The sequence below is a fragment of the Rhinatrema bivittatum genome, chromosome 2 (assembly GCF_901001135.1).
Source record: "Rhinatrema bivittatum chromosome 2, aRhiBiv1.1, whole genome shotgun sequence".
In the NCBI taxonomy this organism is placed as follows: Eukaryota; Metazoa; Chordata; class Amphibia; order Gymnophiona; family Rhinatrematidae; genus Rhinatrema; species Rhinatrema bivittatum.
The window spans coordinates 135452339-135477644 of NC_042616.1; the positions used below are offsets into that span (position 1 = coordinate 135452339).

The 25306-nt window shown below is 48.7% G+C and overlaps 1 protein-coding gene across 1 annotated transcript in view; it reads right to left on the reverse strand.

Moving 5' to 3' along the window:
• The window catches only part of YME1L1 (YME1 like 1 ATPase), a 225473-nt gene that overhangs the window by 156711 nt on the left and 43456 nt on the right, over nt 1–25306 (reverse strand). Inside the window, 3 exon segments of the mRNA XM_029588647.1 lie at nt 2199–2281; nt 16574–16657; nt 16748–16898. Of these exon segments, the coding sequence (XP_029444507.1) occupies nt 2199–2281; nt 16574–16657; nt 16748–16898 (318 nt within the window).

Below are 25306 nucleotides of genomic sequence, written 5' to 3' on the forward strand. Positions count from 1 at the left end.
AAAATTATTCAGAGTAGTTAAATCACAAGTGGATTGTGATACATTACAGAAAGACCTTGCAAGAGTAGAAGATTGGAAATGGCAGATGAAATTTAATATGGACAAGTGCAAGGTGTTGCATATAGGGAAAAATAACCCTTGCTGTAATTACACGATGTTAGGTTCCATATTAGGAGCTACCACCCATGAAAAGATCTAAGCATTAAAGTGGATAATACTTTGAAATAGTCGGCTCAGTGTGCTGCAGCAGTCAAAAAAGCAAACAGAATGTTAGGAATTATTAGGAAGGGAATGGTTAACAAAACAGAAAGTGTCATAATGTGTCTGTATCGCTCCATGGTGAGACCACACATTGAATACTGTGTACAATTCTGGTTGCCGAATCTCAAAAAAGATAGTTGTGATGGAGAAGGTACAGAGAAGGGCAACCAAAATGATAAAGGGAATGGAACAACTCCCCTATGAGGAAAGGCTAAAGAGGTTAGGGCTGTTGGAGAAGAGACGGCTGAGGTGGGATATGATAGAGGTGTTTAAAATCATGAGAGGTCTAGAACGAATAGATGTGAATTGGTTATTTACTCTTTCGGATAATAGAAGGACTAGGGGGCACACCATTTAAAACTAAATCAGAGAAAGTTCTTTTTCACTCAGTTAAGCTCTGGAATTTATTGCCAGAGGATGTGGTTAGTGCAGTTAGTGTAGCTGGGTTTAAAAAAAGGTTTGGATAAGTTCTTGGAGAAGTCCATTAACTGCAATTAATAAAGCTGACTTAGAAAATAGCCACTGCTATTTCTGGCATCAGTAGCATGGGATCTTCTTGGTGTTTGGGTACTTGCCAGGTACTTATAAGCCTGGATTGGAGACTGTTGGAAACAGGATGCTGGACCTGAGGGACCCTTGGTCTGACCCAGTATGGCAAGTTCTTATGGTCCTCAGGCACTGGGTGCACTGGCAGAAGCCAGACGTGGCAAAACAGAAAAAATCCGGAACGATAAAAGCAGGCATCAAGAAGATGGGCACCAATTCACCGCCACCACAGGGGGAAATTACTGCAAAAGGAAAAAGAAACTTACCCCAATGCAGAAAACCCTGACTGGGAGGGGGGGGGCACTACAGGGAGGCACAGAGGGGGACCCGGCGACGGACTTTCGAAGGGGCACAGCGAAAACCACAAAAAAGAAGTTTTCCATGAGGCAAGTAGCCAAAAACGTTTTAGAGCTGAGGCAAACCACGATGCTGACAGCTCCACAGGGGGGAAAAAAAAAAGACTGAAGAGGGACCCCATGTGGATGCATGGCATAGGGCATGCTCAGTGTGCCTAGTCAAAATTTAGAAACTTCGACATAACTTTTCCCTCATTGGGCTCCATCTGATAATGTCACCTATGTGTGAGGACTACCATCCTGCTTGTCCTGAGAATTATGGTGGTCAATGCTAAGTAACAATGAAAGAAAGCCAAGCAGCAATTACTAAAGCTGTGAAAGCTCAAGAGAAAAACTGAAAACAAATGCAGTTGTCATGGACAAAAATTACATTACTTTAGGCCTCCATAAATCTGGTCCAGATCTAGAAGCCACCTCCAAATTAGACATAAGGAGGAAGCAAATAGAGATACATTACTGAAACATGTAGGCAACACTTAGTGAATATTCTATGACAAATGTTTTGGACAGCAAGCAAGCCCTCATGCCCAAAAGATTTTAGTGTAGCAGTGAATCGAAATTGTGCACCAACTTTTAGAATGCAAGAGAATGAATAAATAAACCTTTTCTCTTCCTTTATATCCAATGAGTTTTCTTCATCTCTGTACGTTCTCCTCTTCTATCATTCTGTTTTGTTGCATTCTCTATTCGCTTCATACTCCTGTTTTCTTTTGCTATGTTGATATTTCTCCCCGTTTCTTCTTCCCTCCAAAACAAACCTGTCTTCTCTTCCTTCAATAATTTTTTTCTCCCTTCCTCTCCTCCCCCCATATAGTCCCTCACTCTTTGCAGCTCTCACGTCCACCTGGCTCTGCACCTTCTTGCCAATTCCTGGACACCCAGGATATGATTTATAGGCACCATCCTGACCTGGCAGCCAGGATTTGTCCAGCAGTGCTCTAATTCATGCTAATACATGTACGTAATAACAGAACGGCAAAGATAGCATGCTAGCACTTTCAAAATTAGTTCTGTAAACCAGCGACACATGCTTACCCCTTTAACATGTTCAAAGGTGACGTTTTTCATTTGAATTGGATCAACTGCTGCATCAAGTCCAGATGTTGTCCGGAAGCGAACTGTAGAGGAAAAGGGGGCTTATGTCGTGATTTATAACATACATAAGCACGTAGTCATGCAGCATCCTGAGAAAATGAACAGTTGCATAACAGAATTGTTTTAACCACATGGTTGTATTGTTAATACCCAAGCTTTTTTTTTTGCTTATGAAATTTAGTTTAAACCAAAAATATAGGAGGAAAAAAAAAAACATGGGTCCTTGCCAGGTGTTATTGCCACTGCTAGGCACTAAATTGATACAGTTCAGGACTGACATTTTTGCAATTCGCCAGAAAAAATATTTTAAAGCAGTATCTAGCTTTAAAGGCACTCAAGCAGTCAAAAATATTATTGCCCAACATCTCTTTTCCAATAAGCTCAGAGATGAAATCCTGGGAAAGCTATAAAAAAACTCTTACCAGATTATACTATAAACTTTAACGTTACAATGGCATTTAGGGTTCTCAAATAGTAATTTGTAGAATGGGCACATATGAACAAAAAAGCAAATCCTTGCACTGCTGGATAACATCAAATATTTATCAAAGGAAAAGGACTACTTTAGCTCATAGAAAAAGCTTTTAGTATTTTTATTACCAAATCATGGTCAATACATTTTCCAGTTTGTTAGAAGGACAACTAGTCACCCCACCAACAATATGCTCTTATTACCACATCATCCACCCCATTACAAAAAGTATTACTTGATTGTGTTTTGGGAGAGAAAGCTGAAGATTGGCTTCCCCAACTCCTGCTATCCAGGAGTCAAATGTACTCCCTGTAACAAAAGAAAAAACTAAGAAAATAAAAACTATCATACTGGGTAAGACCAAGGATCCATCAAGCTCAGTATCCTGTTTCCAACAGTGGCCAATGCAAGTCAAAAGTACCTGGCAGGATCCCAAATAGTAGATAGACTTGGGAAAAGCCACTGCTTATATCTGGTTAAATAACTATTTATGGACTTTTCTTCCAGGAACTTGTCCAAATCTTTTTCAAAAACTCAGCTAAGCCAAATGCCTTTACACATCCTCTGGCAATGAATTCCAGAGCTTTATTGTGCACCGAGTGAAAAAAAATGTTCTCCAATTTGTATTAAATGTATTGCTTAGTAAGTCCTGCAGTGTCCCTTGAGCTTTCAAAAAAAATAAGAGAAAACATCAGGTTTGTGTTTACCCGTTCTGCGCCATTCAATTTTATTGACCTATATTATCATCAGCCATCTAGTCACCAAGCTGAAGACACTTAACAGTTAGCTTTATTCACAGGAGAGCTACTCCATCCCCTTCATCACTGTACTCACCCTTCCATTATATCTTTTTTTGAAATGTGGCAACAAGACTTGCCTGCAGTACTCTACATGTAGTCGCACTATGGAGCAATACAGTAGCAGTATAATCTGTTTTATTCTACATTCCCTTCTTAATATTTCCTAATATTTGTTTTTTGGTTTTGTTTTTTTTTTATAACTACCACCTCACGCTGATTTGAGAATTTCAACATATTGTCCTTGATGCCTAGATTCTTTTCCTGGGTGGTAGACTCCTAATATGGAGCCTAACAGTGTAACTACAGTTTAGATGTTTTTTTCCCCTATGTGCATCACTTTGCACTTGTCCTCATTAAATTTCATCTGCCTTTTGGGTGCCCAGTCTCCAAATCTCACAAGATCCTCCCAGAGTCTCATAATTCGCTTGCAATTTAATAACATGGAATAATTTTGTGTTGTCTGCAAATCTGATCATCTCACTTGCTGTTCCCGTTTCTAGATCATTTTCTAAATATATTAAAAAGCTCCATCCCCAGTAAGATACCCAAGGCAATCCATTATTTAGCTTCTTCCACTGAAAAAACTAACCAGTTAGTCCTACTCACTCTTTCCTATCTTTAAACTAGTACGCAATCCACAATATGACTGACTTTTATCCCATGACTTTTTTAATTTTCTCACGAGTCTCGAGGAACTTTTGTCAAACACCTATTGAAAATCCAGATCTACTATATCCACTGGCTCACCATTAGCCGTTTATTAATCCCTTGAAAAAAAAAATGTAGCTTCGTGAGGCAAGCATTCCCTTGAGTAAATCCATGCGGACTCTGTCCCATTAAACTATGTCTGTCTATATATTCAATAATTTCATTCTTTACAGTAGTTCTTACCATTTTTCCCAGCACTGACATCAGGCTCACTGGTTTATAGTTTCCTGGATCATGCCTGGAGCTCTTTTTAGATTGGAGAGCATCCAATGTAACACCAATCTTCAGGTACAATAGACGATTTTAATGAAGTGTTACAAATTACTAGCAATAGATTAAAATTTTCATTTCAGAGAACTCTGAGGTGTATACCATCTGATCCAGATCTGCTACCCCTTAGTTTGTCAATTTGTCTTATAACATTTTCCAGGTTCACCTTGATTTGTTTCAGTTCCTCCTATAGGGAGATATCCCATGTTTAACCACTGAAAGCACCCACTATGAACCATAATAGCCAAAGAGGGATGCAGACAAATATGCTGCTAACAGGCCCAAAACCCTGTCACAGCAAAAAAAAACTTTGCCCAGATAAGAACTTTAAACCAGAACTGAAGGATACTTATCTAAATCTGCCTGTTTATAAGCTCCTGTGTAAATAAAACTAAGGCAGCATGACAATGCAGCAACTTAAGCTCATAAGCAGAAGTCACAGACCAGCCATGGGAAGTCCACAGGTCAGACAGACCCCCCCCCCCCCCCCCCCCATCCTTGAATGAAGGGGGATCATTCTGAAATGGAGAAAAAACACTGATGCTGGCATACAGCCTCGGTCCAGACATTGCAGGCTCCCCCTCCCCCCCGAAGAAAAGGGGATGGGGAAAAGACCTGCAATGCGGCAAAATCCCTCTACCCACTACATGATTGACAAGCTTATGCATATATATTGCTGGAAAGTATAAGATTGGGGGGGGAGAGGGGCCAAACAAGGAGGAAAAAAAAAAGCAGGCCCGAAGCAGCCCCAGCAACTCCTCCAGCGACCACTGGCCCTGAGCAGATTTCCCTTGACAAATCCCTCCCCCCCCCCAGCACCCAGTCAGGAACTTCCAGATCCATTCCTTTCTCCAGATTGTGCTGAGACAGCCACCATAAGAGACTGGAATTTGCATCCTCTGGCAACTGCAAAGGAATCTGAAACTCTTCGACAGCAGATCCCACCGGGATAACAGCACCCCCTGCAGGGGACACACATGCAACAAAGGCCCAAGGAACTAAATCCAACGTAGATGCCATGGAACCCAGGACCTGCAAGTAATCCCAGATCCTGGGTAACGACAGGTGTAGCATCTGAAGAATCTGAGCCTGCAACTTGTTGACTCTCTCCACAGTCAGGCAAAACTTCCCATCCGGGTATCGAAGCATGCCCCCAGATACCTCAATGACTGGGCCGGCTCCAGAAGACTCTGCTTGATTCGTCATACAGTCCAATGACTCCAGCATCTGCAGAATCTGCTGGACTAAGCAACGACACTCTGGTTCTGACTTTGCCCAGATAAGCCAGTTGTCCAGGTATGGGTGCACCAGAATACCTTCCTTCCTGAGGGCAGCCGCCACTACCATCATCATCTTTGTGAACATGGGTGGCGCTGTCACCAACCCAAAGGGAAGAGCTCTAAATTGAAAAATATTTTCCCAGAACCATGATCCTCAGGAACTGTTGGTGATCACCCCGAATGGGAATATGCAAACAGGCCTCTATCAAGTCCAACGATGCCAGAAATTGCCCTTTGTTGCCTGCCGCTATCACCGTGCACATCTCCATCCGAAAACACAGCACTTTGAGGGCAGCATTGACTTTTTGCAGATCAAGAATGGGTCAAAAAGTCCCTTCCTTCTTTGGCACCAAGAAGTATACTGATTACCTGCCCTGCCCCCTCTCCTGAGTGGACACTGGTACAATGGCACACAGGAGTTGCAACTGGTGAAGAGTCCCCCACATCACCTCTCACTTGCACTGGGAGACCCAGTGGGAAACTAAAAAGGCATCCCTGAATGGACGAGAAAATTCTAAGGAGTATCCGTCTCTTATCACCTTCAGGACCCACTGGTCTGACGTGATTCTGGTCCACTCCTTGTAAAAAAAAAAAAAAAAAAAAAAAAAAGGGTCAGCCTCCGGGAAGGAGAGGACCAACACACCCTCATTGCCCAATCTTGCTTCCACTTCACCTTTGAGAACCACCGTCTCTTGGGCGTCTGCGCAAGAACTGTTGTCTACCAGAAACCTGCTTCTGCGACATCAATCCTGGGCTCCTGCCCGCACGAAGCCTCCACGCTTCCCGAAAATGAGCTCGCAGCGGAAAAGGCTTCGGAGTGCCCTTTCTGTCCTCAGGTAACTTATTACCCTTCATCTCCTCCAACTGCTTCACGAGCTTCTCCAAGTCCTCCCCAAAGACAAAATTCCCCTTAGAATGGAGATTAGACAGCTGGGCTTTGGACCACATGTCCGCTGACCAATTTCTCAGCCACAGAATCCTCCTTGCCCCCACTGCAGAGACCAGACCCCTGGTGGACATCTGGTTCATGTCATAAAGAGCACTGGCCACATAGGCAACTCCCTCTTCCAAACAGGCCGTTTGAGCTGACTCAGCCGCCAACCCCGACTGCATGTCCTGTGCCTTCTGCACCCAGCATAGGCAGGCTTCCTGCATCAAACTTCTGCACACCACTGCCCGAAAACTCAAAGCTAAAACCTCAGTCTCTTGAGCAGAATCTCCCGTTTCCAATCCTGGACATCTTTAAGGGCCGCCGCCCCCGCTACTGGAATTGTCGTCTTCTTGGTAACTGCAGCCACTGCTGCATCCAACTTGGGGATTCTCCATGACTCCAAGGTCTGCTCCAGAAAGGGACATAACTCCCACCATCACCCTTGCAACCTTGAGGCCCGCCTCAGGAGATTCCCACTCTCGATCAACCAGCTTCTTCACCATCTTTGGCAACGGAAAGGCCTTAGGTGGACCCCTTAATCCCTCATTATCAGAGTCCTCCTGGGTGACTAATCCCCAGCTCCTCTAACACCTGGGAAATCAGCGGACCCAGTTTCCGCCTCTGGACTAGACAGACTACACACAGATCACCTTCCACAATTGGCACCTCCTCAGGATCCAGCATGGGATCCCCCAGACCCAGCATGGGATCCTGCACAGTACCCACAGAATCTGTCTGGATCCACTGGACGCCCCTGCATCTGCTCAGGATCATCTGTCCCATCTGAGGACATATCTTCCAACGTGGCTCATCCAAGATTCAACGAGCGCAGGATCCCATCTGTATCCACAGGCTCCCAAATCCCTAGCCTTCTTGGTTGCCTGGGGCTTCCTGGATAGTGGCCGCTTGGACCCTAACCCCTTTCTGGTTAAATAAGACTTATGAAGGAGTAGACCAAATCTGCGGGAAACTCTGGATCCGAGGAGGAAGAGTCCTGAGCAGCCACTCCCCAAGCTTCTCCCCTTCCCCTGCAACCAGCAGGATCCTGCACAGCAGGAAAAAGCGTGGGAGGAGAGCCTACAGGCTCCAACACAGCAGCCTGTTGCCCTGCATGTGTTGACAAAATGGCCGCTGGCTCCTCCAACCCTCCCAGGGTTTCCAAAGCCGGCCCACGCTGCCATTGTGTCCTTGCCACCCCCTGGGGGTCCCACGGACATCCCAGCACCCCCCCCCCCCCCCAGGCACACTCCCTACAAAAGGAGTCTAAATCCAGTCGTCCCCCCCCCCCCCCCCCCCCCCGCCTCAACCCGCAGCAAACCTTGCCACGCTGTGTGGGAGTTGGCATGCAGACATGCTTGGGCCTAAAATTAGGCTCTGCAGTCAGAAAAACGCTTAAGGAAGCTGTAAGAAAATTATTCCTTACCTGCTAATTTTCGTTCCTGTAGTACCATGGATCAGTCCAGACAGTGGGTTATGTCCCCCGTCCAGCAGATGGAGTCAGAACAAAGCTTCGGAGGGTGCTGCCTCATAAACCAGTGCACCCTCTGTAAAGCCTCAGTATAGAGCAGGGGTCAGGAACCTTTTTGGCTGAGAGAGCCATAAACGCCACATATTTTAAAATGTAATTCCATGAGAGCCATACAATATGTTTAAAACTAAATACAAGTAAATGTGTGCATTTTATGTAAGATCACACTTTTAAAGTACAATAAGTCTCTGAAAATATTACACCAGGCCTTAAGACACCAATACATCTCCTATTAGGAAAACGGACCAAGTCAGGCTGCTATAGAGTCCTACACAGAAACAACACACCAGCAGAAAATCTCACCTGAATCACGTGCTGTCCCTCACCTAACATAGAATAAAGAGACCAAAACGCATAACAAGAAGCATGCAGAAAAAAACTGAATTGGAAACTGCAACAAGCCAGAGTCTCTGTAAGCAGTGTAACAAAGGAAAAAAGAAACATCACCCATCCTTATAAAACAAATCAAGAAATATAAAATCATCAGCAGTAAAACTGTACTAACAAAAAGAACATATTTCGAAACAGCTGATGAGTGGAATATCCAATAATTAAAAACTCATATAAAACATTTCCAGACACCAACAAAATATTTCAAAATAGCAGACACAAAGACCCAGTAATGAAAAATAATAAGGATACAAAACTTTTTTTGCTCTGCATACCTGGGAACGTTTGATATCCAGGTGTCCTGAGATTGTTCTGAATTAGCAGGAGGTGGGGTGGTTTGCTTGGAACTTTCTCCTCTCTCAGTCACATACCAGCGCTCTCTCTCACACTGGCTTTCAATGACACACCTATACACACATGCTCTCAGTCACTCACATATACACATGGTTTTTCTCTCTCACTTATATAGGCTCTTAATTACACATTTACACACATGCTGTCTATCTTTTCACGCTTACACACACACACACACAGGCTTTCAATCACATACTCACATGCTCCCTCACCTAAATCGGCTCTCAATCACACACATGATCTCTCTCTTACTTATACACACAGGCTCTTAATCATACATACACATGATTTCTCTCACATACAAAGGATCTCAATCATACACACATACTCTTTCACACAAACAGGTTTTCAATCAAAAACTTACACATACAGGTTCCCAATCGTAAACTTACATTCATGCTCGCTCTTTCTAACAGGCAGGCTCTCAATCACAGACATACTCTCTTTCACATGTACAGGCTCTCAATCATTCACATACATGCAATCTCTCACTCACACACACACAGCCCCCCCCCCCACCCCCCCCGCGGCCCGGAAGAGGAAGTGAAGAGTATCGGGTGCGTGCGCGGCAAGAAGAGGCCACGCTAGTGCGCTCGGCATCGGCCCGAAGAAAAGAAGACTGCAGCGCGGCTCGGAGGAAAATGAAGAAGTTCAGCCGCGGCCGATGGGACTCCGCCTCCGCGAGGGCTGAAAATGAAGAGGTTAGCGTTGGGAGGAGGCTGCTGCTGCCGTGAGTTCCCAGGGTGGGGGGGGGAGAGAGAGTGAATGAGCGAGGTTTGCTCATTCACTCTCTCTCTCTCCCACCCCCACCCCGGGAACTCACGGCAGCAGCAGCCTCCTCCCAACGCTAACCTCTTCATTTTCAGCCCTCGCGGAGGCGGAGTCCCATCGGCCGCGGCTGAACTTCTTCATTTTCCTCCGAGCCGCGCTGCAGTCTTCTTTTCTTCGGGCCGATGCCGAGCGCACTAGCGTGGCCTCTTCTTGCCGCGCACGCACCCAATACTCTTCACTTCCCCTTCCGGGCCGCGGGGGGGGAAGAAGAGAGCACGCCGGTGCCGCTGACTCCAGCTGTCCTGCCGCATTCCACCCGGGCTGACAGCATTTTAAGCCCGGGCGGAGGAGGACCGGGGAGCAGCTGGGTCAGCGGGAAAGTGTGGCGACACTTGTCTGCGAGCCAGATGCAGCCCTCAAAAGAGCCATATCTGGCTCGCGAGCCATGGGTTCCCGACCCCTGGTATAGAGAATATCAAAGCAAGAGAGATAAAAGGATGGATCAAGCTAAACCACCACTGGTAACTATGAATAAAAATTTAAATGAAACAGACACCCAAACTGATGCAAAAGTGAAACTTGCAAAAAGAACTCTGAGAAACCCCTTCAAATTAGAGGTTAACAGCTGAATAGTGTGGACAGATTAGCAAAGTCCTAAGAGAAGTTGAACAGTAAACCCCCAATCTCCAAATTTCTTAGGGAGGGTGTCTGGACTGATCCATGGTACTACAGGAACGAAAATTAGCAGGTAAGAAATAGTTTTCTTTTCCCTGTACGTACCTGGATCAGTCCAGATGGTGGGATGTACCAAAGCTTCCCTAGAGAGGGTGGGCCCCCAAAAACCCTGCTTGAATGACAGTGTCGCCAAAGTAACCGGAGATCGGCGACTGTTGCTGTAAGCGATAGTGCCTTGCGAAAGTATGCAATGATTTCCAGGTCGCCGCTCGACAGATCTCCTGAGCGGAGACAGCCTGGCTTTCCGCCCAGGACGCCGCCTTTCAAAAGCCAGGCCGCAAGACAGAAGCATTCTGCCTGGTCGAAAAATACTGGGCCTTGATACAGTAGGCGCAGCAGGTGGCCCAGGCGTAGAGGTCCGTCCACCGCAAGGTTGATCAAGTCCGCAAATCAAGGACGGCGTGGCCATTCCGGTGCCACCTGAATCACTGGGCCCTGGTGGACCTCTATTCTTCTGAGAACCTTGCCCACTAGTGGCCATGGTGGGAACACGTAGAGAAGGATATGACGTGGCCAAGGAAGGACCAGCGAGTCCTCGCCTTCTGCACCGTGGTCCCTTCTGCGACTGAAGAAACGCGGCGCTTTGGTGTTGCGGAAGGTAGCCATATCTAAGTGAGGGGCCCCCCAGCGATGAATGAGGAGCTGCATCGCCTCCACGGAGAGTTCCCACTCCCCGGTATCCAAACGTTGTCGACTCAGGAAGTCCGCCTGAATGTTGTCCACGCCCGCAACGTGGGAGGCTGCAAGGTGAGAGGTGGATCTCCACCCAAGACATCAGGCTGTCCGTTTCCAATGAGACGTGTCTACTCCTCGTGCCCCCCTGGCGGTTGATGTACGCTACTGTGGTCGTGTTGTCCGAGAGGATCCTGACCACCCGATGCTGAACGAGAGGAAGAAAACGTTCCAGTGCCAGACGTACTACCCTCGTTTCCAGGCGATTGACAGGCCACGCGGCTTGAGACTGTGTCCACAGACCCTGTGCTGATCTCGTCTGGCAGACTGCCCCCCCAGCCGGCCAGGCTGGCATCCGTGGTGACCCTCACCCAGTTTGGAATTGAGGGGCATGCCCTGCGCCAAAATGGAGCGGGTCTAGCCACCATAGCAAGCTGTCCCTAGCAAACTGGGGGAGTGGGAGGACAAGCTGGTATTCCTATGACACCGGTTTCCAGCGAGAGAGTAGCACCTTTTGTAAGGGGCACATATGTGCAAACGCCCAAGGTACGAGATCTATAGTGGATGCCATGGATCCCAGCACCTGCAGGTAATCCCAGGCTGTGGGAGCGGGGAGACAAGAGAAGTGATGCACCTGCTCCTGGAGTGACTGCGCCCGATCCGGGCGCAGGAAGACCTTGCCACTGGCCGTGTCGAAGTGCGCCCCCAGGAAATCCAAAGACTGATGGAATAAGGCTGCTCTTGGTGAAATTGACAACCCAACCGAGGGATTGGAGAAGTTGCACCACCCGAGTGACCGCTGCATGCCCCTGTGTCATGTCTTTGCTCGGATGAGCCAATCGTCCAGATATGGGTGAACTAAGATCCCTTCGCGTCTGAGGGCTGCCACCACCACCATTACCTTTGTGAATGTTCGGGGGGTGGTCGCAAGACCGAACCGGAGGGCCTGGAATTGAAAATGCTGACCCATGATCTTGAAGCGGAGGAAATGTGCTTTGAGGATGGAAATATGAAGATAAGCCTCCGTCAGGTCCAGCGAGGCAAGAAATCCCCCCCAGTGGACTGCCGTGATCACGGAACGTAGGGTCTCCATCCGAAAGTGGAGGAGCTTGAGAGACTTGTTGACCATCTTGAGATCCAGTATCGGGCGGAAGGAACCCTCCTTTTTGGGAACCACAAAGTAGATTGAATGGTGTCCTGAGCCCACCTCCTCGGGAGGTACTGGAATGATAGCCCCAAGGGCCAGGAGCATGTCGAACGTCTGGCGAACAATAAGCTGCTTTGGGGTGTTCCGCAGGGAGAAATGAGGAACCTGTCTCTTGGGGGTCTTACAAAATCCAATGCATAAGCTTGCCTTAGGATGTCTAAAATCCACTGATCCGAGGTAATGCGGACCCACTCCTCGTAGAAGAGCGAGATGAGCCCCCTGATCCTGGGGGTCAAGGAGTTGATCATTCTGGCTTCATTGAGAGGACTTGGCGGGATCCCCTTGGGCCACCCCGTCCCTAGTTGGTCCGTGGCCTCGAAAGGAACGGGTCCACAACAGATCTGGAAGAGGGTGTCCTAGGCATCATCTGTCTAGTGGTGCTGCGTGCGAAACCTACTTCTGGAGGGATTAAATGATCTGGAGCATCTAGGTCGGTCCTCAGGTAGACGATGTACCGCATTCTCACTGAGTAACTTGATGATCTGGTCCAAATCCTCCCCGAAGAGGAATTTCCCCTTAAACAGGAGAGATTCTAACCGTGCCTTGGATAACGAGTCTGCCGACCAGTTGTGGAGCCAAAGGAGGCGTCGTGCCGAGACTACAGACACCATAGCCTTCGCCAGAACTCACAGCAGGTCATACAATGTATCCACTCCATAGGCTATAACCGCTTCCAGGCGGTCTGCTTGACTTGCTTCCTCCGGTGGGAAAGCCTGCGAGGTCAGTAGTTGCTGTACCCAGTGAAGCCCCGCTCGTTGCACGAGAGAGCTACAGATGGCCGCTCGGACCCCAAGGGCGGAAACCTCAAACACCCTTTTGAGATAGACTTCCAGCTTCCGGTCCTGCAGATCCTGCAGGGCCGTGCCTCCTGTGACCGGGATAGTCATACGTTTTGTGACCGCCGATACTGCCGAGTCTATCTTCGGGACCTTAAGAAGATCTAAGAAGTCCTTGGGGAGAGAGTATAGCTTTTCCATCGCCCTGCTGACCTTCAGTGAGGATTCGGGCGCGTCCCATTCCCTGGCTAACAGTTGCATGAAAGTAGGATGGGTAGGGAAAGCTCTTGACGGGGGACGAAGTCCCGCTAGTACTGGGTACCCCTTCTTTCCTGAGGTGGAGGGCCCCGGTGGGTCCTGGGGAGCCTCAATGTCTAACTCGTGTAGAATGTGTGGAATGAAAGCATCCAACTCTTCCCGCTGGAAAATCCGTAGGACCCTCAGGTCATCTCCGTCAATATGTGCCGCGAGCAGTGAGTCATCCAGGCCAAGCATTGGATCGACTAGTCCGGGATCCAGAACTGGAGGAACTCCCTCCACCGGGGGCAGTGCGAGCCGCACCCGGGAAGTCCCTTGTGGGGCCCCTGATGACCCCCCCCCCCCCAGGGATATCCGCAGCCCTGGGCACTTTGGGAGGCGGGGGTCCTGTCGTGGAGTCTGGAGGCTGGCTCATTTGTGCCAGATAAGCGTTGTGCATGAGTAGCACAAAATCCGTGGTAAAAGATGAAGGACCCCGGGGGGGGGGGGGGGGGGGGGGGGGGGGGGGGGGGGCCAGAGCAAGTCCCAGGCTGAAAACCGGGCCCTAAGGGCTGAACCGGAGTTAGAACCGGTGGCTGTATGTGTGAAAAATTCTCTAGCTCTTCCCCTGCAGGCAAAAGCATGGCTGGCTCCGGAATCAAAATGGCCGCCATTCCCACCCTAGACGGGAACGGGGCCGACCCAGGAATATGAGATTGCGCAATGGAGGCCGTCCCGTCAGCTGCGAGGTGCCCTCCCACCAGGGAGGCACCTCGTACATCCCCCTTGTGGGACAGCCTCGACCCCGGCTCCCCGCAGGCTGAACATCGGTGCGCTCTCGGCATGAGAGCCAGGAGGGAGAGAGGGGGAGGCCGCGAGGAAACCTGTGCCGCGGGCAGCGGGTAAATGCCTCCGCTTGTAACTCTGACCCCGAGCTGAGCAGTGTGCTCTCTGCAGTCGACAGCCCCGAGGAATACGCGTCTCGGTGCCGCGGCAGGGGGGAGAGGGGCTGAAACCTTCAGCTATACCCCCTGTAAAAAGCCAGTTCTAAGGAATCTAGAAAGAGAAAGAAATTCACACAGACTTACCCCAACATGAATCTGGCATGTGCTGAGAAAAGGAAATAAACAGACTAGCCCCAGAGAGAAACAGAACTGTCTGCAAGTTAGGAGCAAAGGAAATGCCTGCTCCCTGTAATACAAAAAAAAAAAAAAAAAATTAACTTGATCCATCAAAACAAGAAATCAGAAGAGAAAAGGAGAAAGAATAAATCTCTCTTCAATCCAGGGGACGCCATGGTTCCCCTACTCCTATCTGCTGGAGTCAGAAAGATACTGAGGCTTTACAGAGGGTGCAGTGGTTTATGAGGCAGCACCCTCCGAAGCTTTGTTCTGACTCCATCTGCTGGATGGGGGACATAACCCACTGTCTGGACTGATCCTGGTACGTACAGGGAACCGCAGATGTACGATGCTGAAAGACAGCAGGACATGGCCAAATTCGGCCCGTCCCCTTCCTGCCTGCCTCCTGGCAGGAAAACAACTCAGGCACTTACCACTGCCTCAACCCTGCTCCTTTTCAAATGCAGCTGACTTCTCACTTTTTTTTTTTTTTTTTTTTTAAATCACAGCTCAGCCAAAAAGTAGATAAAACACTTTCCTGCTTCTGGAGGCAGAGTGCTGAAGGAGAGCCAGGGATAGTGAAGAAGAGAAGGGTCCAGAGGGGGTGAGGGAACCAGAATCCCTGGCTATCAACCCCCCCCTGCCAAAAAAGGGCTGATTCAGTACAGGGGTCACCCCCCCTCCCCCCGAGGGATGACCCTTGAAGAAACTTAACACCTCAGGAGAAATACTGAGGAACTGCAGGTGGCACTCTTATGTAGCAGTGCCTCAAGGATTTGTTCTCTGCCTCCATCTGCTGGTAAGGATGCATAAACCCACTCATCTCGACTGATCTGGGGTAAGAACAGGAAAAAGATTTGCATTTGATTCCCCCCCCCCCAAAAAAAAAAAACCACCCCACACCTCCCTTTTCATTGGATAATGGGTATCTCCCCAACATCTTCCTCAGATAACACTGAAGCAAAACAAAAAAAAAACACACAAACCATTTAGACTTCCTGCTATGGCCTTATCTTCCTTAAGTGTCCTTTTTATCCCTAATATATAGCCCCTGATAACTTGTGATAGCTCAGGAATAAACTGTGTACAAATTTGTATAAAGGTGCACAATGATTTATATTACAATAATGTTCAATTTGTTTTTTTACCTTACTGAAAATTCAAATTAAGAGATTTAAATATTTTAAAAAATATCTATATAACTTCCCAACCCTTGGCTGTATCAAAATGACTGTCTTCCACCTTGCCACTATTTATTATTTCCGTTCTGTTTTCTACTCTTATTCCCCCCCCCCCCAATCTCTCCTTAGCCTCCCTCCCACCCACTTCCCAGTCTCTCCCTTCCCTTACAACTCCATCTTTGTCTTCCCTTTCTTTTGATCTTCTTCACCTTCGTTTTCTCACTCCCCTATCCAACTACTTCCTACTAACATTGCTTCCCTTCTAGTGGTGTATGATTTTTGTTTTCTGTGGCCTATGCTGTGAGGGAAGGAAGGAAACAGTGGCACCTAGTGAGCCTAGGGCAGCTGAAATTTCAGAGGGCTGCTTGCGCAAATAGCAGTAGGAAATGGGAGCAACCCAGCCCATACTAGCAGTGGTCCATGGCTGTTGATGGCAGAGGTGGGCAGAGCAATTAAAAATAGAGTCAACTGCAGGATGGCTCAGGAGAAGAAAGGAAGAGGCAGGTCCATTAGGATACTGAGCAGTTTCCTACAATCTCACAGTCAGGGTGAAATTATACAGCAGTCCCCATATCATTGTAGGAAACTGGGAGCCCTATATTTATGCTTACTAGGCACCATTCCATCACTACCCCCACAAAATCTATTACCTGTCATAAAATGAACATTAAAATTTCTAATCTGATACTTCCCCCAATTTCTCCTTTACACAATCCAAACAGTAATATCATCTTAAAATTAAAGACAAAGATCCTTACTTTCCAAAAAAAAATCCACAATGCAATGGGGTACTGCTACTGTGGGTTTAAATATTACAAAATAGAAAAAGTAAAGATTTAAAGAAATGAAAAGTTAAACCATTATCAGAAAAGGAGCCTTTACCAGATAAAAATGGGGTTTTTGACAAGCCATAAATGCCGATCAGTAACAGAACCAGGAGAAATAGACGTGTCCTCCTCAATGAATCTGTGAATACAGCAACAAATATCTGTCAGCAAAAGCTGCCATAAACTGCATAAGGACCAAGGTAATGAGAAAACCAGAAAATCAGTTTACCATTTGTTCTCTGCGTGAGTGCCTGTGCTTTCAAGAACCCCTCTGCAAAACCTGTTTTAAATGCGTCATGATGTCCTTCAGGTATATTTTTGGATTTCATCAGTTTGTCGAGGCTTTCAACATCTGAGACTCTGTCTCTCAGTAGAAGCCCCTAAAATACAACATATTATATAATATATCATGTACAAAAATTGAAAATTATCACAAAACTCTACAATTTTATGCTTAACCTTTAGCTTATCAGACAGCATGCTGTATGTCTACAGATCTCAGGTCTGGGGATGTATGGTGTGTCCTTTTGTCCCATAGTAATGATAACAAGTATCAAAACGTTCAAGAAGGCTCTAAAAACTTTGCTTTTTCATAAAGTCTACATTAACGATCAGTAGACTTTACGAATCTAACTTCAATCAATACTACCAACCAAACCCATGCAAGAGAGAAACAAACAGCTGGCATCAACCATAAAAGAAAATTATTCCTTACCTGCTAATTTTCGTTCCTGTAGTACCATGGATCAGTCCAGACAGTGGGTTATATCCCCCGACCAGCAGATGGAGTCAGAACAGAGTTTGAGAGCGTCAGCATATATAGTGCACCCTCTGCTGGAGCTCAGTATTACGCATAGCAAAGCCCAAAAGCAAAACACAACATTTTGGATCCAGATCCGTCCCCAAAAAGGAACAGAGAAAGATATAAGTAAACAAACGGTCAACGGGACCACCAACAGTCAACTTGTGAGGAGCTGTGAACAGTAACAATAATCAGAGACAAACAGAATGAAAGTTACCTGGAAGAATCCGAGCAGGACCTAATGAAACCCCTAGTGGCGGACATCTGGACTGATCCATGGTACTACAGGAACGAAAATTAGCAGGTAAGGAATAATTTTCTTTTCTCTGTACGTACCTGGATCAGTCCAGACAGTGGGATGTACCCAAGCTTCCCTAAACCGGGTGGGGTCCTGAGAGACCTGCTCAGAGAACTTGATCGCCAAAAGAACCCGTGTACTGAGGCGCCAGGTGTAGTCTGTAATGTCTGGAAAAAGTGTGCAACGACTTCCACGTCGCCGCACAGCAGATTTCCTGGGAGGAAACGGAGCGAGATTCCGCCCAGGACGCCGCTTGGGATCGCGTGGAATGAGCCGACACGCTGCGAGGCGGCACCCACCCCGCCGCAATGTAAGCCGATGAGATGGCGTCCTTTATCCAGCACGCAATAGTCGTCTTGGATGCCTGAGAACCTCTCCTCGGTCCTGACCAGAGGACAAACAAATGATCGGATACCCGGAAGTCATTGGTAACCTCCAGGTAACGGAGCAGCACACGCTTGACGTCCAGGAGCCGGAGAGACCGGGGTTCCTCTGGAGCGAACGCTGGAAGCTCCACCGTTTGATTGACGTGGAAGGCAGAGACCACCTTTGGTAGGAAGGATGGCACCGTACGAAGGGAAACCCCGGAGTTGGAGAAACGCAGATAAGGGTCCCGGCAGGACAAGGCTTGGAGCTCTGAGATCCGGCGAGCAGAAGAGATGGCTACCAGGAAAACCGTCTTGAGGGTCAGGTCCTTGAGGGAGGACCCCCTCAGGGGTTCAAAAGGAGGCCCGATAGCGTTCGCAGCACCAAGCTGAGGCTCCAAGAAGGGAAAGGATCCCTGACCGGTGGCCGTAGGTGTTTGGCACCCTTCAGAAAACGTGCGATATCCGGCTGAAGGGGTAGAGAGCAGTCCTTCTGTACAAAGACATTCAAGGCCGCCACCTGAACCTGGAGCGAATTATAGGAGAGACCCTTATCCAGACCATCCTGTAGGAAATGAAGGATCAGCGGGACAGTCGCCTCCATGGTTTGGACCCCGCGGTCGGAGCACCAGGCTTCGAAGACCTTCCAAACTCGAACGTAAGCGACAGAGGTCGAAGGCTTGCGGGAACGAAGCATCGTTGAGATCACTGTCTCCGGGTAGCCTCTGTGGCAGAGACGGCGCCGTTCAAAAGCCAGGCCGCAAGACAGAAGAGTTCTGCCTGCTCGAAAAATACCGGCCCCTGACGCAGAAGATGAGGAAGATGGGACGCGCGAAGTGGGCCGTCCACCGTCATCTGAAGTAGATCTGCGAACCATGGCCGACAGGGCCATTCCGGGGCTACGAGAATTACAGTCCCTCGATGATGTTCCAACCTGCGGAGAACCTTGCCGACCAGAGGCCAAGGAGGAAACACATAGAGCAGTTGATCCGACGGCCACAGAAGGGCGAGGGCATCCACCCCCTCCGCGCCGCGCTCTCTTCTGCGGCTGAAGAAGCGTGGAGCCTTGGCGTTGAGAAAGGTCGCCATGAGATCAAGGCGTGGAGTCCCCCAACGACGCCTCGGAGAGAGCCCACTCGCCGGGGTCTAGCTGTTGACGACTCAGGAAGTCCGCCTGAACGTTGTCCACCCCAGCGATGTGAGAGGCCGCTATCCGGACGAGATTGCTCTCCGCCCACTCCATCAGGGGAGTTGACTCGAGGGAGACATGCTTGCTTCTTGTCCCCCCTTGACGATTGATGTAGACCACGGTGGTGGCGTTGTCCGACAGGATCCTCACCTCTCTGTGTCACACCAGGGGAAGAAAACGCTGAAGAGCGAAATGCACGGCTCTCGTTTCCAGGCGATTGATCGGCCACTTTGCCTCCTCTGGCGTCCAAGTCCCCTGCGTGGCGCTTCTTTCGCAGACGGCGCCCCATCCCACGAGGCTGGCATCGGTGGTCACCACCACCCAATTGGGAACCTCGAGCGAGACTCCCTGAGCCAGATGCGAGGGGACAAGCCACCAATCCAGGCTTTTCCTGGTTAATGGTGGAAGCGGCAGGATCACCTGATACTCCTGGGAGACTGGTTTCCAACAGGATAGCAGGGACGCTTGCAGTGGACGCAGGGGTGCAAACGCCCAGGGTACCATGTCGATGGTGGAGGCCATTACTCCCAGGAGCTGCAGATAATTTCAGGCGGTTGGTTCTTCCAAAGCCGAAAACCGAGACACGTGCTCCCTCAGGGCTTGCGCCTTGTCCTGGCGCAGGAACACCATACCCCGCCGGGTATCGAAGCTCACTCCTAAGAAATCCAGGTGTTGCGAGGGCACAAGGGAACTCTTTGGAAGGTTCACCACCCAGCCCAGAGAGCGTAGGAATTGTACTACTCTGGCCACTGAGGTCTGACCATGTGAGAAGGACTTCGCTCGAATCAGCCAGTCGTCTAGGTACGGATGTACTAGGATACCCTCCTTGCAGAGGGCTGCCGCCACCACTACCATGCCAAACCGAAGGGAAGCGCCTTGAACTGAAAGTGTTGACCGAGAATCTTGAAGCGAAGATACTGCCGGTGAGCCAGCAGTGAAGCGAGGAATTCTCCCTTGTGCACTGCGGCAATCACTGATCGAAGAGTCTCCATGCAGAACCGGCTGACACTGAGGGCCTTGTTTACCTCCTTCAAGTCCAGGATGGGCCGAAAGGAACAGTCCTTTTTGGGAATGATGAAGTAAATGGAATAGTGGCCCAAGCCCACCTCGAAGGGGACGGGAACCATGGCCCCTATTTCCTGCAGTCGGTCTAGTGTTTGTTGAACCGCTATCCTCTTGAGATCCGAACCGCAGGGGGAGAAGATGAACCGGTCCCTCGGGGGCGGACAAACTCCAAGGCGTAACCGTCTCTTATGGTGTCCAGCACCCACTGGTCCGTGGAGATAACTGCCCACTCCTCGTAGAAGTCCATGAGGCGGCCTCTGATCCGGGGAGGTGAGAAGTGGGCTCCTTTGGCATCATTGGGATGACTTTGTGGGCGGATTTCCCTGCCCTGGACCCTCTCTCGCGGGCCTCCGCCCACGAAAGGAACGAGACCAAGGCTGGGATCTTGTCGGCTGTATCCGGGAACCAGACTGCCGGTAAGACCTATAACGTCGCTGTGCCCTGGGCCCTGGTTCTACCGGAAGAAAATGACCTGAAGGAACGCTGTCTATCCTCCGGCAGCCGATGCACCGAATTTTCCCCCAGTGACTTGATGATCTGATCCAGGTCCTCTCCAAATAAAAACTTCCCCCGAAAGGGGAGGGAGCCAAGGCTCGACTTGGAGGAAGCATCCGAAGCCACAAGAGCCATCGGGCTGCTACAACCGAAACCATGGACCGCGCCATTACGCAAAAGAGATCATACAAGGCGTCCGCCCCGTATGCTATGGCAGATTCCAGACGGTCCGCCTGGGCGGCCTCTTCAGGGGGCAACTCCTGAGAGGTGAAAAGCTGCTGTACCCAGAGTAAGCTGGCCCTTTGCGCGAGCGAACTGCACATCACGGCCCACATACCTAGGGCGGAGACTTCGAAGACCCTCTTGAGGAAGGTTTCTAGTTTACGGTCCTGCGTATCCCGCAGGGCTGTTCCACCCGTGACCGGGATTGGTCGTCCTCTTGGTCACTGCCGACACCGCTGAATCCACCTTGGGCACCTTGATAAGATCCAAAAAATCCTCAGGGAGCGGGTATAGCTTTTCCATGGCGCGTGTGACTTTCAAGGATGCCTCGGGAGTGTCCCACTCCCTGGTGAGAAGCTGTAGGAAGGACTCATGGATAGGGAAAGCCCTTGCCCTAGGACGGAGGGCGGCAAGTACTGGATCCCCTTTGCGAGAAGATGTGGCGACGGCAGGAGCCACAGGGATCGGCGGATCTGGAGGTGGGTCGAGGTCCAGCTCCTGAATAATATGGTGGATGAGTTCATCCAGCTCTTCTTTTTGAAAAACCCGTAGGGCTCGAGGGTCGTCCCCCTCCGTATGTCCATCCGGATGCGCCTCCGGGGGTTCCGGGGAGTCGTCTCTCACCGGCGAAGCCATCCCCGTGGTACGCCGGGGTGGCACGGGAGAGGGACCCGGCAGGGATCCAGGGGTAACGGGCGAGGCGGTGAGACCAACAGCAAGTTTAGGAACCTTGGGGGGGAGGGGCCCCCAGGGGATTCGGCGCCTGCACTCCCATACCCTGCAAATAAGCCATGTGCATTGCCAGAATAAAATCAGGTGAGAAAAACGGGGAGCTGATTGGAATCCCTGGGGGGGGGACCGTCCTGGGAGCCCCGGTCGGGCAAACCCCCCGCCGGGGGCAAAGCCTGTTGAGAGCCAGTGCAACCAATCCTGTCTGCATCTGGGAGCGAGTCCGTCTCACGCTGTCCCCCTAAAATGGCCGCCATTCCCGCCAAAGGCGGCGTCGTGGCCGGCCCGCGCCGCCCGGGCTGAGGAGGAGGCAGGTCCGAAATCGCACCGGAGGACTGCAGGGTGCCTTCCCCGTCGGGGAAGCACCGCTCACAAAGCCCCTCCCTCAGAAAATGATTCCCCGGTTCGCCGCAGGCCTCACACCTCGAGGACCGCGGCATGTCAGCACCGGGAAAAAAGCCTCCGGGGGGGGGGCCAAAAACGAGCTAGTGCCGCGGGGGGGCCTGGAATGGCCCTAACAACCCGCCGAAGGGGTCCAGGAACTGCGGGGGAAAACCCCCGTTTCAGTTGAGCACACACCCGCGGGCGGAGCTTGCGAACCGCGGGACCCACAAACGACGCGTGGAGCGGCCGGAACCACCAGCATCCACGGGGCACCACCAAAAAGAAGCAAACCTGTGGAGAAAGAAACTCAAAAAACTTCCACTTACCCCAACGGAAGAGGAAAGGAGTACAGAAAAGAGAAGGCAGAGCCAGAGACACACGCCTCCTCAAAAATTGAAAAGTCTTTTTTTTTTTTTTTTAATTTTAAGGATCCAAAATGAAGAGAAACATAAGACAGGGAAATACTGTGGAGAAAAAGAAAGAAATAACCAAAAATGAAGAAACCCTGTCAATCTGGGGGAGCTAGTGGATCCCCCCACTCACATCTGTTGGAGTCAGAAGAATACTGAGCTCCAGCAGAGGGTGCACTACTCTATATGCTGACGCTCTCAAACTCTGTTCTGACTCCATCTTCTGGTCGGGGGATATAACCCACTGTCTGGACTGATCCAGGTACGTACAGGGAATCTTAGCAATATGAACTTATAAGAAACAAACGCTAGAAGTCCACCCCTAAGATGAATAAATCCCAATACTGTTACTATCCTCCTTTCCCTTTATTTCCTTCTCCTCCCTTTTCCACCACCACCCTCTCCCCCCTCCCACTGTTATTTTTTTGCAACTATGTTTAATTATCTATTTTCTGTTTGATTCTTGTAAACCATTATGATGGCTGCACCGAATGACAGTATATAAAACTGAACAAAAATAAACAAATGCCAGCTCAAAACACAATAGAAAGGAGTGTTAACTAGCACAGCTACTAGCCAATATACAATGAGGTAGGGCTATAGAAGGAGACTGGGTCTTGCTGAGGAAGTAGGAATAAAGGAGAAAATGCAATGAGCAGCAACAGAAAAAGGAAGCTGGGAAAAGAGGCAGGAAAGAAGGTAAGGATGGAAACAGGCTGAAGCTGCCAAAGTCAGAAGAGGTGTTTATCAGTTACATAAAGCAAAGGGAGCAGGAGAAAAAGTTGGCACAGAGAAAAGAACAGGAAAAAAAAAAAGTATAACCATGAGACTGGAACCTAGGAAGTGGTAAAAGTGGGAAGAGGAATGAAAGTCAATACAAGATAAGAAAACCAAAGTTGATGAAACAGTCAAAAAAAAACAAAAAAACAACCAACTTGAGGATTTGTTTAACAAAGCAGATTTTTCTTTATATATGTAAAATATTCATAGGGGAAAAATGAACAAACATTGGTAACCAGTAGATGCTGACAAAATAAACCTTTATTATGATTGCAACACACAGAGCTGGGTATCTCATTTTGCTTTCACTATTTGGCATATGAAAGATGGCAGAAGGTGGTTGTCAGACTGCAAGACTGTACCATTCCCTGGACAATTCAGATAAGAAAATAAGGGAACAGGGTCCAAGCTATATCACGTCAAATCAGGCAGAATGCCTTTTTAAAAAATGGGTAACAACTTTCTTCTAAAATGTTATATGAATTTGCCTTATAGCAAATGTTTGTGTATTACTGACATCCCAACAATAAAGTTCTAGCTCAATGGGATTACATAAGACTATGGCAAACATCCCATATCCTTGATTCATCCAGTTTCAAAAGAGAACTTATGACAAGGCACATCTTCGCTCACTAACAGCTCTGAAACAGTTTGGGATCCATTTATTTTTCCCATGACAAGATCTGAACAATAAAAGCTCCTGCTACACAAGTTACGTATGTCAGAGAAAGAAGTATAAAAATAGCCTACGAGCTTTTCTGCACATGACTTTCCAAGCTATCTAGAAAACACCCCAATCAAGAAAGCCACCATAGTAGAAGAGGATATTGATGTGGCTGCATTAACTGAATTGTGGTTCAGTGATAATCAGTAATGGGAGGTAAACATAAATCGAGATACTCTTTTCAGATAGGAAAGGATATTCAAGACACCAAAACAAAAAACACAGGGAAGAACAGCTTCATATGTTAGGTACAAGACAAAAATCACTCCATGTGAACAAAAATGACAGACACAGGTGGCACCTTCGAGACTAACCAATTTATTGAGTATAAGCCTTTTAGGACCAAAGTCCACTTCCATCAGATGCACAAATAGGCTGATTCAGAAAAACGCGCGGGAGAGCTGGAGAGCGCCCACTCTCCTGGGCGCGCGATTCAGGAGGGTGGCCTATGCAAATTAGGGCCCGCGGTAAAAGGAGGCGCTAGGGACACTAGCGCGTCCCTAGCGTCTCCTTTTTGACAGAAGCGGCGGCTGTCAGCGGGTTTGTCAGCCGACGCTCAATTTTGCCGGCGTTGGTTCTCAAACCCGCTGACAGCCATGGGTTCGGAAAACGGACACCAGCATAATTGAGCATCCGTCTTCCGACCCGCGGGCAGATTTTTAATTTTTACTTTTGAGGCCTCCGACTTAATATCACCATATTAAGTCAGACTGTGCACAGAAAAGCAGGGTTTTTTTTTTTACTGCTTTTCTGTCCACGTCCCCTGCGCCGGCAGGTGTTAATTTCTGAAAGTAAAATGTGCGGCTTGGCTGCATATTTTACTTTCTGTATTGCGCGGGAATAACTAATAAGAACATGCCATACTGGGTCAAACCAAGGGTCCATCAAGCCCAGCATCCTGTTTCCAACAGTAGCCAATCCAGGCCATAAGAACCTGGCAAGTACCCAAAAACTAATTCTATCCCATGTTACCGTTGCTAGTAATAGCAGTGGCTAATTTCTAAGTCAACTTAATTAATAGCAGGTAATGGACTTCTCCTCCAAGAACTTATCCAATCCTTTTTTAAACACAGCTATAGTAACTGCACTAACCACATCCTCTGGCAACAAATTCCAGAGTTTAATTGTGCGTTGAGTGAAAAAGAACTTTCTCCGATTAGTTTTAAATGTGCCACATGCTAACTTCATGGAGTGCCCCCTAGTCTTTCTATTATCAGAAAGCGTAATTAACCGATTCACATCTACCAGTTCTAGAGCTCTCATGATTTTAAACACCTCTATCATATCCCCCCTCAGCCATCTCTTCTCCAAGCTGAAAAGGCCTA